Source organism: Salvia hispanica, chromosome 5 (assembly GCF_029641045.1).
Source record: "Salvia hispanica isolate PSC_SH4W2 chromosome 5, Shi_PSC_v1, whole genome shotgun sequence".
Classification (NCBI taxonomy): Eukaryota; Viridiplantae; Streptophyta; class Magnoliopsida; order Lamiales; family Lamiaceae; genus Salvia; species Salvia hispanica.
In genome coordinates this window covers 24,448,646-24,464,050 of record NC_142696.1, presented here as the reverse complement: position 1 = coordinate 24,464,050, position 15,405 = coordinate 24,448,646, and the positions used below count along the sequence as shown (strand labels likewise).

The 15,405-nt window shown below is 39.1% G+C and overlaps 1 protein-coding gene, 1 long non-coding RNA gene and 2 pseudogenes across 2 annotated transcripts; all 4 read right to left on the bottom strand.

Annotated features, from left to right (window-relative positions):
• Positions 1–1,996: 1,996 nt before the first annotated feature.
• Positions 1,997–2,566, bottom strand: LOC125189016 (large ribosomal subunit protein uL15x pseudogene; annotated as a pseudogene).
• Positions 2,567–5,353: 2,787 nt separating this feature from the next.
• LOC125190505 (large ribosomal subunit protein uL15x) lies at positions 5,354–6,001 on the bottom strand. Its single transcript, XM_048087826.2, has one exon. It carries the CDS (start codon positions 5,949–5,951, stop codon positions 5,511–5,513), a length of 441 nt encoding a protein of 146 aa, XP_047943783.2. The 5' UTR covers positions 5,952–6,001; the 3' UTR covers positions 5,354–5,510.
• Positions 6,002–7,018: 1,017 nt separating this feature from the next.
• LOC125189018 (uncharacterized) lies at positions 7,019–8,317 on the bottom strand. The gene is made up of 2 exons (XR_007170803.2): positions 7,310–8,317; positions 7,019–7,177 (listed from the first exon to the last, which is right to left on the bottom strand). It is a non-coding gene; the product is annotated as an uncharacterized LOC125189018 (long non-coding RNA).
• A 298-nt stretch (positions 8,318–8,615) lies between these two features.
• Positions 8,616–9,071, bottom strand: LOC125189017 (large ribosomal subunit protein uL15x pseudogene; annotated as a pseudogene).
• Between the last annotated feature and the right edge of the window lie 6,334 nt (positions 9,072–15,405).

The window sequence follows — 15,405 nt, the reverse complement described above, 5'->3', positions numbered from 1 at the left end:
GTACACGGTAAAAATTGATTTTAATGCATTTTCCCTCACTTTTGTTTAGGGGTGTCGAAACGAGTAGCGGGTATCGGGTAATTTCCAACCCGATCCGCTACCCGACCGAAACGGAAAACGAGACGGGATCGGTGTTCATATTTTGTGTTTTGCGGACCCGATACGATACCCGAGCGGGAAACCTATTTGTCCCGAAAATTACCCGATTGTTTATTTTTATCTTTTTTCCTCTACTAATTAAGGTTAAGTTTTTTTAACTTTTGTTAATCTTATTTTCTCATGTCTGTCTTGATTCTCCTTCCACAGCCACCACCCGCATCTGCCGTCGGCTACGTCTCCACCCGCATCCGCTGTCGGCTACGTCTCCACCCGCCAGCCTATTTCTTTTACCGTTAGTTGTTGTTTAGTTCACATATTACATAGTACTCCCTCCGTCCCATAAAAGATGTCACACTTTTCTTTTTAGTTTATCCCACAAAAGATGTTACATTTCTCTTTTTGGAAAAAGTTCTCTTTCACATGAATATAAAAATTATATTTTTTCTCTCCATTTAACACACAAAATAAAACCTCCTAAAATCCCATGTCGTCCTATAAGTGTGACATCTTTTGTGGGACGGAGGGAATACTCCATATCTTTAATTGATTCTTGAATATTTTTTTTTATTTCTTTATTGATTTCAAAATTGTTGGGAAGGAATTCTGATTTGTAAAGTAAAAGTTACATATATATTCTCGATTCTTAAAGTGTGAATCTGTGATTCTTGATTCTTAATTCTTAATTCCACATTTTTACACCCGCCGGCTGCCACCTTCTTATAACAAAAATAAGATTAAAAAAACCAAGGTAGGGTTTACAACAAAAATAAGATTAAAAAAACCATGGTCAGGTCGGGTACCAGCAACGTCGGGTGCAGGATACCCAAGTCAGGTATCAGGTGATACCCAACACAGTGCGGGACGGGTATCGGGACTGCCATCATGGCTGAAACCGGATACCCGCAGGTACCCGACTCGTCGGGTGCGGATACCCGCGGGTACCCATTTCAACATCCCTACTTTTGTTTAATCCTTTTAATTTTATTTAAAATTAAAAATTAATTTGTATGCCAAATTCGTGAAAAAGAAAAAGCAAAGATCGCACATTATAGCACTAACATATCTAAATGAGAATATAAATAATTGAAAACATATCCCTTAAATTTTCATGGCTACTATTTTCAATTCAACACAAATCTTCTTACTATATAGTACGATGAAAAACAGCCAATTACAGCAAAGTACTTAACATCCAAGTTCAAATTAATAGTTCCACTCAATGCAAATCTGCTAAGGGCACAAATATAAGAGGGCATTTACTTATCACTTGAACAAATGAATTGAGCAATCCTATGATTAAAGATAAAATACAAGTAACAATCTATTTTATCAAGAGGGATTTTGCAAGAAGGCATGGTAGGAGAGGCAGTGATGGAGGAAGAGAGGGAAACCGAGTCAACATTCTATGGAGGAGGTTGAAGTAGGAGTGGCGGCTGCGTAGGATGGGGGAGCGGCAGAGAAGGAAGGTTCGATCCTGAGAATTTATGTACAAGGTTGAGATGCAGTTACAACTGAGAATCAGGTTGATTAAGATAGGATAATTGTGTTAGCAGCCAAAGTTAATCCACATTATTAAACTGAATTTAACAACAGAACATTGTGAATCAAACTACAAATCAAAACTCTAATGATACAAACTCTGATCAAACAAATGCATACATAAGTCAACCACCATTTCCAAGCAAATCAAATAATGCAAGAAGAACAAGGTCATAAAAAGAGCATAAAAACCATAGAAATAAACAAAAATTCATATAAGAAATCAGAGAATTATGAAAAGCCTACATAATCAAATCCAACTAATACAAATCAAGCATTGCATAAGCTTATTCCAATTAACACACGCTATCAAATATAAAAACGCATTACTCTAAAATATCCAAAATCACATAAAACGAAACACAAAATTCATAGTTTTCATTGTAAGCAAAATATCATAAGTATAACCGATTGCATAAAACATAAATAAAAAAGCGGCAAAATCAAATTGGGGGAAAAAACCCTAATTAAGCGGTGAGCACAACCGCGCCTCCAGCTTCCTTGATCTTCTTCTCGGCGTTCGACACGAGCTTGGCCTTCAACACGACAGGCTTTCCCTCCGGCAGCAGTCCCTTCCCCAGCACCTTGAAGTAGCCGAACTGAGTGACGTCGATGAGCGGGGCGTTGTCCTTAGACGCCTTGTCCTTCACCTCCTGCGGCACCAGCGACCAGAGGCGATCGATGTTGACGGTCGGGCAGTGGAACTTGTTGCGCAGGCGGTGGAAGTACCTCATACCGACCTTGCCGAAGTATCCGGGATGGTACTTGTCGAAGAGGATGCGGTGGTGGTGCATTCCACCGGCGTTACTGCGACCTCCGGGATGCTTGCGGTGCTTGCCGATACGACCGTGCCCGGCGCTGACGTGGCCGCGCTTCTTGCGGTTCTTCTTGAATCTGGTTGTCATTTTCTGCGGAGAGAGTGCGGCTGCGATGGGAAGATGCGAAATGGGGGCTAGGGTTTGGGGATTTATAATGAAATGGTGTGTTGGTGGTGAGAGGGTTTCGTCAATAATTAGGAATATTACAATAATTCAAGGTTTGAGATGGGCCGAGTAAAAGCCCAAAACTCATACTTACAGATGCAATTATTGATGAAACTAACACTGCCTTGGTACATTAAGGGTCCACTAAAACAACTACACTACTATATTACCTACTTCATTTTTATATTGGTTCATCCTTTACTCTTTAGGCATTAACAACGGATGCGCTTCCGCATTATCGTCATTCCCCTCTTTCTTTTGTACCAAGCTACAATTTCCACAATGACGCCATGTCAACATGACTCTCACATTAACTTACATCACTAAACGACGTCATAGAAAACAAACTAAATTTACGACTTCACAGAAAATGAACTAAATTTACAATTTCATAAAAAATGAATCAATCTACGAACTAAATTTATCGATCTTCTTCCTAAGTGTATGCAAAAGGAGATTGTGCACTCGGATCTCCTCACTGATCATCTTCGGAATATTACGATAATACAAGGTTTGAGTCATGGTCCGACCAAAACCCCAAAACTCATACTTACATATTACTTTCTCTGTTTGCCATTAGGAGTCTCATTTATGGGCGGCATGAGTTTTAAGAAATGTTAAGGAAAGTGGGTGGAAAAAAGTTAATGGAATAGGGGTCTCACTTGTATATATTAGTTTTAAATAAAATGTGAGTGGAATGAGTTAGTGGAAGGTGGAACCCTATTACCATTTATGGTAAAAGTGAACCGGGACTCCTATTCGCGGATGAACTAAAATGGAAAAACAGGACTTCTATTCACGGACGGAGGAAGTAGTATGCGATCATTGATGAAACTAACACTATCTTGAGCTATTGAAAACAACTATTGTACTATTACAATAATTCAAAGTTTGAGTCATAGGCCGACTAAAAGCCTAAAACTCATACTTACATGTATTAGTATGGGATCATTGACGAAACTAACATTACCTTGATCCATTAAAAACAACTATTGTACTATTTTGGTTCATCCCTTATTTAGGTATCAACAACGGATGCGCTATTGCCACGTCGTCATTCCCCTCTTTTTCTGTACCAAGACACAATTCCTACAATGAACGCTATGTCCTCATGACTCTCACATTAACTTACACTATTCATTGTTTTACTTGTCAATTGAAATACGAGTACATACTAGTTTATTACATAAAACGACTTCATATAAAACAAACTAAATTTACGACTTCTCAAAAAATGAACTAAAATTACAATTTCATAGAAAATGAAATCTATCTATGAACTAAATTTTTCGATCTTCTTCCTAAGTGTATGCAAAAGGAGGTTGTGCACTCGGATCTCTTCACCGGTCACTTCGCGTATCCTTAGCTTACACTTAAGAGTATTTTTTGTGTCAATGGTCATACTCACGCGGATGTTACGAAGAGACTTTGAAATTATCCTATGCTATTGCGTGGACGGCTCTGATTAGTGCTTGAAGAGATGTTCCCAATTTCTTAAGAGCTTTGGGCAATGCATCGTCAACCAAATTCAAGGTCCAATTGAGAAGAGCATTTTTTTTTCTTACACCGAATTCATAATTAGAAGAAAGACTAATGTGTCAATTCAGGAATGGAGCTTCATGTGTTGAAAGGTGTGTATTTATAGAGCCTGAGATTTAATAAAAACATTGAACACCCCCCCCCCTCTCTGAAGACCCTCTCCACGCCGCCGGCAGTCTCGTCGCACACTCATCACCTTGTTGTCCACAAAGAAGCGGGACGACTGTTGCGCTTCCTCAAGTTTGACGGATCCTCCCTCAATTCCATATGGATGCTCTTAAAATTATTAATATTCTATCTCAAGAAATTGTTTTTCTCTAATAAGATGAGATTCATTTTTTACTAAGTTGAATCACTTTTATTTCAATATCTCTTTTACTTTAAAAATTGTGTCATTTCAAAATTTTACCTCTCCATTTTAAAAGCATTATTGATACAAATAAAAAATAAAATACTCCGTAGATAACATAAAAAAAGAGTAGATCTTGATTGTTGATAATAATGTAAAAAAAAGAAAGAATTGCTAAGTGATTAGTGAATAATCCTTGTTGCGCCGAGCGAATTCTGATCCCTCAAAATAGCCAAAATGGTTTCAGATCCAACAATGAGTCCTAGTGAGCATTATACATGATCATTGCTTTCATTTACCAAGATGCATATTATTTCTATGGTTGATTCTTCAAAAACAAAATATGAGAATGAAGAATTAAGACATCATTATGATTCCTAACATGTTCCTCATTTCTGCCTTCCGATATTAATCTCATGCAACAATTGAAAATATATTTGCCCCTTCATATATTACTCTACTAACCATATCATTCTATTCAAGACAGGCTCTTACATAGTATGATGAAAATCGGCAAATAATAGAAAATATTAAACATCAAAGTTGCAATAATATTTCCACCCAATTTAAATCTGCTAAAAAAACAAATACTCCGTATAAGGGAGCAGAAATGGAGAGTTTATCAGCCAAAGTTTCAAACACAGAATTTGTATGAATCAAACAACAGAACCCCTTGTCAATCAAAATTATAGAGATTAAAACTCTGATCAAAACATATTCACTAACACATCAAACAAATTAAGAGAATGAGCATCAAGCATAGCTTACTACCAGCCAACATAATCAAATTGAGCAAACAAAAATCAAATTAACATGCCTAATCAAAACATTCAAAGAAGGAACATAAAACAAAAATAAAATTGCATTACTCTGAAATATCCCAAAACACAAAATTCATTTCAATTAAAGCGTCTAATAGAGCATAGAGTAGCAATATCACCAGTATCCACGATTTCATAAAATTTTAAAAGCAAAATTAAATTGGGGAAAAAAACCCTAAATCAAGCGGTGAGCACAACAGCGCCTCCAGCTTCCTTGATCTTCTTCTCGGCGTTCTTCGACACGAGCTTGGCCTTCAACACGACCGGCTTCCCCTCCGGCAGCAGTCCCTTCCCCAGCACCTTGAAGTAGCCGAACTCCGTGACGTCGATGAGCGGCGCGTTGTCCTTGGACGCCTTGTCCTTCACCTCCTGCGGCACCAGCGACCAGAGGCGATCGATGTTGACGGTGGGGCAGTGGAACTTGTTGCGGAGGCGGTGGAAGTACCTCATACCGACCTTGCCGAAGTAACCGGGATGGTACTTGTCGAAGAGAATGCGGTGGTGGTGCATTCCTCCGGCGTTACCCCGACCTCCGGGATGCTTGCGGTGCTTGCCGATACGGCCGTGGCCGGCGCTGACGTGGCCGCGCTTCTTGCGGTTCTTCTTGAATCTGGTGGTCATTTTCTCTGGGTGGAAGAGGGCGGCGGCGCTGGGTGGAGGCGAAATGGGGGTTAGGTTTTGGGGATTTATAGGGAAATTGATTTTGGGTGGGTGCGTGTTAGGGTTTCAGAGAAGGTTTTTTACAATAATGCCCTTTCTTCTGTGGAATTCCAAATTATATTTTGTATAAAATCAATTTGTAGAGCTAATTTTTCTCCTCTTTGAAGACTAAATGAAATATAGACTATAATTCAATTATTTTTAATTAAAAATCTTTTCAAAACTTAAGAATATTTTTTTTTCTCGAAGCAAAAATTTTAGATTTGTGATAGGCAGACTATAAGCCCAAAAGTCATAATTACAAAATACTAGTACTCCTAGTATATGAATTCAATGATAGAAAAATTATTGATAACAAAAATACATCTCGGTAACATGGTAGAGAAATTAAAAGAGAAAACAGAGAAAAAAGATTTAAAAACAGAGTAATGAATTTAAAAATAATTATATCTGCTTTTTTGGTAATAGAGAATATTTATTTGTAAATAAGTTGGGATAATCATTCACAGTGGAACGAAACTCATAAAATCAAATTACAAAACGAGGTAAGTGAATAAATATAGTTATGAATGAGTTTATAGGTTCGTGTAACACCTCTTAAAGTGGTGACACCACATATCTAACAATATTATAAATGCTACACAACAATCTATAATCTATATAGCGTGTTGAATATTGCTAGCCGAAAAAAAGTTGTTATATACAATGTTGTATATTGTTGGCCGAGATTTTTACACTTGAGCATTTTTTTATTGCCATATGACAGCTTATTATTTGTCCACGTGTCATCGACGTGTAGTGTACAAATAATTGACTATGAATGATGGTATGGAGTTATTTTAGGAGGTGTTGTCATTTTAATGCACCTCTGAGGTTATATGATGCATCCATACAAATCAACTCATCCCAAATCTGCATAGATTTGATGTAAAATGGAGTTTTTTTTTTTCACTTTACATGAATTCTACGAATTTCCATTTTTAAAGGTAGAAGTAGAACTAGTATGCCTTTAAAAAACATATTGCGCATACACAAATAAAGATCATAGTAAAACTTGTACATCCATTACAAACTTAAGGCACAAAACTAATAAGGCCTTCTTCCACCTATAGGTATCACATTAGACCCCGAACGGTTGCCAAAGCCGCCGCCTCCTCGGCCTCGGGATCGGAAGTTGCACCCCGATCCTGCAGAAATATCGTGGTTAGAACAACAATAGATCGACCGACATTTTTCAGATCAACAACCATCCACAAACTCCTACATATGTTAAACATTTCAGCACTAATGAAAGATAGTAGCACGGTCAACACGATTACCTCCCGTATCATTTCCAGCAGTTCGTGACAAAGCAGCAAGTTGAGGCGGCACGGCCTGCCCAGCTTGTTGCAGAATCTTGATGAGTTCTCTAGCATGCTTCACATTTGCATGAGTGAAAAATGAGAAAGCAGTTCCCGTGGCTCCTGCACGGCCAGTTCGGCCAATCCTATGGACATAATCCTCCAAATTCGAAGGGAAATCGTAGTTGACTACGACTTTAATGTCCTTCACATCTAGAGAAACATACATAAAGAGTTGGGATCAGATAAGAATTCAAAAGCAACACAAAAAGAATATGGCCACTTATCCCTTTAAATTATTTTGTATACCAAATTCGTGAAAAAGAAAAAGCAAAGATCGCACATAATAGTACTAACATAACTAAATGAGAATATAAATAATTGAAAACATGTCCCTTAAATTTTCATGGCTACTATTTTCAATTCAACACTAATCTTCTTACTATGTACGATGAAAAACAGCCAATTACAGCAAAGTACTTAACATCCAAGTTCAAATTAATAGTTCCACTCAATGCAAATCTGCTAAGTGCACAAATATAAGAGGGCATTTACTTATCACTTGAACAAATGAATTGAGCAATCCTATGATTGAAGATAAAATACAAGTAACAATCTATTTTATCAAGAGGGATTTTGCAAGAAGGCATGGGTAGGAGAGGCAGTGATGGAGGAAGAGAGGGAAACCGAGTCGACATTCTATGGAGGAGGTTGAAGTAGGAGTGGCGGCTGTGTAGGATGGGGGAGCGACAGAGGAGGGTTCGATCCCGAGAATTTATGTACAAGGTTGAGATGCAGTTACAACTGAGAATCAGGTTGATTAAGATAGGATAATTGTGTTAGCAGCCAAAGTTAATCCACATTATTAAACTGAATTAAACAACAGAACATTGTGAATCAAACTACAAACCAAAACTCTAATGATACAAACTCTGATCAAACAAATGCATTCATAAATCAACCACCATTTTCAAGCAAATCAAATAATGCAAGAAGAACAAGGTCATAAAAAGAGCATAAAAAACAATAGAAATAAACAAAAAATCATATAAGAAATCAGAGTATTATGAAAAGCCTGCATAATCAAATCCAACTAATACAAATCAAGCATTGCATAAGCTTATTCCAATTAACACACGCTATCAAATATAAAAACGTATTACTCTAAAATATCCAAAATCACATAAAACGAAACACAAAATTCATAGTTTTCAATGTAAGCAAAATATGATAAGTATAACCGATTGCATAAAACATAAATAAAAAAGCGGCAAACTCAAATTGGGGGAAAAAACCCTAATTAAGCAGTGAGCACAACAACGCCTCCAGCTTCCTTGATCTTCTTCTCCGCGTTCTTCGACACGAATTTGGCCTTCAACACGGCCGGCTTCCCCTCCGGCAGCAGTCCCTTCCCTAGCACCTTGAAGTAGCCGAACTGTGTGACGTCGATGAGCGACGCGTTGTCCTTGGACGCCTTGTCCTTCACCTCCTGCGGCACCAGCGACCAGAGGCGATCGATGTTGACGGTGGGGCAGTGGAACTTGTTGCGGAGGCGGTGGAAGTACCTCATACCGACCTTGCCGAAGTATCCGGGATGGTACTTGTCGAAGAGGATGCGGTGGTGGTGCATTCCTCCGGCGTTTCCCCGACCTCTGGGATGCTTGTGGTGCTTGCCGATGCGACCGTGCCCAGCGCTGACGTGGCCGCGCTTCTTGTGGTTCTTCTTGAAACTGGTGGTCATTTTCTGAGGAGAGAGTGCAGCTGCGAAATGGGGGCTAGGGTTTGGGGATTTATAATGAAATGGTGTGTTGGTGGTGAGAGGGTTTCGTCAATAATTAGGAATATTATAATAATTCAAAGTTTGAGATGGGCCGAGCAAAAGCCCAAAACTCATACTTACATATGCAATTATTGATGAAACTAACACTGCTTTGGTCCATTAAGGGTCCATTATAAACAACTACACTATATTACTTCATTTTTATATTGGTTCATCGTGACTCGCACCTTAACTTACATAATTTATGACACTAAACGACATCATAGAAAACAAACTAAATTTACGACTTCACACAAAATGAACTAAATTTACAATTTCCTCCGATTTACAGAATACCCAAACACCAATTGCAATAAAGAACAATCAGCAAGGATGAACTCAGAATAGAAAAGAGAGAACAAAAGGGAATTACGTGGTTCGGCCGTAAGACCTACATCCACGGAGAAGACGATCTAAATTTTATTCAATCACACCAAGGAATACAAGAATCACAGCTATACGAAACTAGAACAAGATCACTCAAACTCACACTATGCGCTCAATACAATCCCAAAAAGAACACAATTTGAGTCTCACAAAGAAAGTGAATCTTACTTCTCAACTGCTGCAGAGGAATGAGCTGCTCTCCTTTTATATCTTGATTAAGCTTAAGCCTCAACTGATTGAGCTCTCCCATAACTGACTGATCTCTCACAACCTCCCAACTGCTTGGTTGTTAGAATCATCAACGGCAATTTTGCCAAAGAACAAAGAACAAAAACCCCCAAATGCCTTTTATCCTCATTTGCAGTTTGGTCCCTCTACTTCTTGCTATTCATTAGTTCCACCCCCTAACAAATCTCCACCTTGGAGCTATTGAATAGATTCAGGCCATCTTCTCTAATCACCCTTCACTACTGTTGAACCAAGTTGATCAGCTCCATACACAACTTAAGTTTGGAGTTGGGCAAAGTCTTTGTAAACATGTCTGCTGCATTGTCTTCGGTTGAGATCTTGGCTATCTTTACAGAACCTTTACTGACCTCATCTCTGATGAAATGGAGTCTCACATCTACATGCTTACTCCTCTCATGGAAAGTCTGGTGCTTAGTCAAACAGATGGCACTTGAGCTATCACAATTTACCTCTACACTGCTGCTCAATGGCAAAATCAGAGAGGATCCCTTTAAGCCAAAAACTCTCTTTCACTGCTTCAGTCAATGCTATGTATTCAGCCTCCGTAGTGGATAAAGTCACCACTGACTGCAAACAAGATTTCCAGCTGACAGCACTCCCATAGAGACAAAAGACATAGCCGGTTTGAGACTTTCTGATGTCTAAGCTTACTGCATAATCCGAATCACAGAACCCTATCAAAGGCTCCTTTCGTCCACCCTCATGCTTCTCAATCACAATCCCATGATCAACTGTTCCTTTCATGTATCTCAAAATCCATTTAAGAGCATGCCAATGTTCCATTCCAGGATTAGCCATGAATCTACTAGCAACACTAATGGCATGGCTCAAGTCTGGTCTAGTACATATCATGGTGTACATGATACTTCCTACAATGCTGGAGTAAGGAATTCTTTCCATTTCTCTCTTCCCTGCATCTGTGTCCGGGCTCTGACTGGCACTCAACTTGAATTGCTGTGCCAATGGAACAGTAACTGGTTTTGAGCTATCAAGCTGAAACTTCTTGAGAACTTTGCTGATGTAGTCCTCTTCTCCGTCCCTTACAATATCCATCCCGAGGATTCTTCTTGCACAACCCAGATCCTTCATTTCAAATTGAACCCTCAGCTGGTCTTTGATTTCCTGGACTTCAGCTACAGTTGCAGCAGAGACTAACATATCATCGACGTAGAGCAATAAGTAGGCCACAGCAGATCCATTCTTCTTCTTAATGAACACACAGTTGTCATACTTAGACATTTCAAAACCAATCTTCAGAATATAATCATTGAAAGTTAAGTACCACTGCCTTGAACTTTGCTTCAAACCGTAGAGACTCTTCTTGAGTAGGCAAACTTTTCCTTCATCTCCAGGCCTGATGAAACCTTCGGGTTGTTCCATGTAAATTGTTTCTTCAAGCTTTCCATGGAGAAAGGCTGTTTTTACATCAAGTTGGTGAAGTTCCCAATTTTTCTGAACCACAATGGCCAAGAGGATTCTGATTGAGCTGTGTTTAACTACTGGGGAAAAAATCTCATTGTAGTCAATTCCCTCTTTCTGAGTAAACCCCTTTGCAACCAATCTAGCCTTGAACCTTATGTTATCATTCTGGAAAGCTTCAACCTTTTTCTTGAATATCCACTTACACCCCACTGCTCTCTGATTTGAAGACCTCAGAACTAAAATCCATGTTCTGTTCTTATATAGAGAATCTATCTCCTCTTGCATAGCTCTCAACCATTTATCCTTTTCATGACTTCTGACAGCTTCTTTATAACTGGAGGGCTCATGATATTCGATTTTTTCAGCAATAGCAAGTGCATAATACATCATATCATAGTCACTATACTTGGCTGGTAGCTTGATCTTTCTCTTAGACTTTTCTCTGTTTATTCTTGGCTGATCAGGTACTCCAGTATGAGTTTCCATATTCTGAGTATCTGCTGGACTAACTTCACTCTCAGGCATTTCTTCTTCAGCCAGCTCTCTGTATCTATCAGAAGTCTCCACCTCAACTTGAGTACTCTCTGCTACCTTCTTCAAATATGGCATTTCTTGCTCCTTAAAAACTACATCTCTGCTGATTATAACCTTGTTGTTGCCCGGCTCTGTGCACCACAACCTATATCCCTTCACTCCCCTTTGGTATCCCAACATCACACATTTGAGGGCCCTAGCTTCAAGCTTTCCCTGCTTCACATGAGCATAAGCTCTACAGCCAAATATTCTCAGTTTATCATAATCCCCTTTAGATCCATACCACCTCATATCCGGTGTGTCAAAATCCAAAGCAGATGAAGGGCATTTGTTTATTAGCACAGCAGCTGTAGCCGCTGCTTCTGCCCAAAAATTCTTGGGCATTCCAGAAGAGAAAAGTAAACATCTCAACCTCTCCAAAATGGTCCTGTTTGCCCTCTCAGCTACCCCATTCTGTTGTGGGTTGCTTGGCACGGTTCTGTGCCTCTTGATCCCCTTTTTCTTGCAATATTGATCAAACTCTGAAGACAAAAATTCTAAGCCATTGTCTGTCCTCAAACATTTAAGAGAGCATCCTTTTTTAGATTCTACTTCTTTGCACCACTCTTGAAACTTAGAAAATGCTTCTGACTTTTCTTTCATCACATACAACCACAACTTTCTAGAATAGTCATCTATAATGGTAAGAAAGTACCTGCCTCCACCTATGCTTTGTGTCTGTGCCGGACCCCAAACATCACTGTGTGCATAGTCCAGTGGAGCCTTTGAACTGTGTTTGGCTTGAGGAAATGTGAGCTTCTTGCTTTTGGCCAGTATACATTCTTCACATCCGGATATGCTATCATCAGAGCCTGCATCATGAGAAGAAATAAACTTCCTCTTCTCCAATTCCTTCATGCCTGCATCACCAACATGTCCCAGCCTCATGTGCCAAACTCTTCTGTCAATTCTCTCAGTAATGTTCAACTGATCAGTAATAACCTCTGCATCAAGATAATAAAGGCTATTTACCCTTGCTGCCTTCATGTAGATGACACCTTCCTTTGAAACTTGCATCTTTCCACCAACAGAACAGAAACTAAAGCCTTTTCTCTCTAGTGTTCCCAAAGAGATAAGATTCCTCTTTACAGCAGGAATATATCTAACTTCCGACAAAATCTTGATTGAACTATCAAACATTCTCATCTTCACTGATCCTATACCTTTCACTTCACAAGTGTGATTGTTTCCCAGTGTTACTGACCCCTCAGCTGCTTCAAGATCCATAAACCAACTTTTATTTGATGTTATATGAAAACTGCAGCCTGAATCCATGATCCAAGAATGCAAAATTCCCTTATCAACGACATTCATAATCTGCCCAGTTTCCATCTCTTCAGTTACATCAGCTGTGTCAGTTTTCTTCTCATTTTCAGCCTGCTTTCTTTTCCAGGCATAGCAGTCCTTCTTAATATGGCCCGGCTTCTTGCAATGATGGCAAGATCTAGTTTCCTTGCCTTCACTTTGCTTATCCTTCCAAGATTGTTGTTTCTTTGCAAACTTCTTCTTGCCAGGTTTCTTGGAGTATGCTTTCACATTCAAACTTTCAGCAGCAGTATCTATTGATCTTGTGCCAGATTTTTGGATTTCCTTCAACTTCAGAGCTGAATAAACCTCTTCATAAGTTACCTTAGAATCTCTTCCCAGAAGAATGGCATCTTTGAATTGTTCATAGCAGCTGGGAAGTGAGTTGAGGAGCATTAAGGCCTTGTCTTCATCCTTGATCTTCTCCTCAATCATCTCCAAATCATCCACGCATTTACCAAACTCCTCTAACTGCTCAAGAATGGTTTTAACTTCTGATATCTTGAATGTGAAAAGCTTCTGCTTCAAGTGGAGCAGAGTTTCCAAAGACTTGGTCATGTATAGTGACTCAAGCTTAGCCCATACCTCTGCTGCACTCTCTTCTTTGGAGACCTCCCTCAATACTCTGTCGCTTAAACTGAGAATCAGAGTACTATAAGCCTTATCTTGGAGTTCTTGGTGCTTGACGGTTGCCTTCTCATCTTCTTTATCAGGCTTGCCATCATTCCCTCCCTTCAAGATTTCCCAAAGACCCTGCTGCATCATGACTGCCTTCATTTTGAGCTTCCAAAGCCCAAAATCATTTTTCCCCGTGAATTTCTCCAAATCGAACTTTGCGGTCGACATTGCAATCGGTAGATCCTCTCAATTCCCACAGACGGCGCCAATTTGTTGAACAAGCTCCGATTTACAGAATACCCAAACACCAATTGCAATAAAGAACAATCAGCAAGGATGAACTCAGAATAGAAAAGAGAGAACAAAATGGAATTACGTGGTTCGGCCGTAAGACCTACATCCACGGAGAAGACGATATAAATTTTATTCAATCACACCAAGGAATACAAGAATCACAGCTATACGAAACTAGAACAAGATCACTCAAACTCACACTATGCGCTCAATACAATCCCATAAAGAACACAATTTGAGTCTCACAAAGAAAGTGAATCTTACTTCTCAACTGCTGCAGAGGAATGAGCTGCTCTCCTTTTATATCTTGATTAAGCTCAAGCCTCAACTGATTGAGCTCTCCCATAACTGACTGATCTCTCACAACCTCCCAACTGCTTGGTTATTAGAATCATCAACGGCAATTTTGCCAAAGAACAAAGAACAAAACCCCCCAAATGCCTTTTATCCTCATTTGCAGTTTGGTCCCTCTACTTCTTGCTATTCATTAGTTCCACCCCCTAACAATAAAATATGAATCAATCTACGAACTAAATTTATCGATCTTCTTCCTAAGTGTATGCAAAAGGAGACTCTGCACTCGGCTCTCCTCACCGATCATCTTCGGAATATTACGATAATTCAAGGTTTAAATCATGGTCCGACCAAAACCCCAAAACTCATACTTACATATTACTCCATCCGTCTGCCATTAGGAATCTCATTTATGGACGGCACGCGTTTTAAGAAATGTTAAGGAAAGTGAGTGGAAAAAAGTTAATGGAATAGAGATTTCACTTGTATATAAAATGTGAGTGGAATGAGTTAGTGGAAGGTGAGACCCTATTACCATTTATGGTAAAAGTGAACCGGGACTCCTATTCGCGGATGGACTAAAATGAAAAAACATGATTTCTATTCGCGGACGGAAGGAGTAGTATGCGATCTAACACTACCTTAAGCTATTGAAAACAACTATTGTACTATTACAATAATTCAAAGTTTGAGCGAGTCATGGGCCGACTAAAAGCCTAAAACTGCCTAAAACTCATACTTACATATTAGTATGGGATCATTGATAAAACCAACATTACCTTGATCCATTAAAAATAACTATTGTACCATTTTGGTTCATCCCTTATTTAGGTATCAACAACGGATGCGCTATCGCCACGTCGTCATTCCCCTCTTTTTCTGTACCAAGACACAATTCCTACAATGAACGCTATATCCTCATGACTCTCATATTAACTTACACTATTCATTGTTTTACTTGTCAATTGAAATACGAGTACATACTAGTTTATTACATAAAACGACTTCATATAAAACAAACTAAATTTACGACTTCTCAGAAAATGAACTAAAATTACAATTTCATAGAAAATGAAATCTATCTACGAACTAAATTTTTCGATCTTCTTCCTAA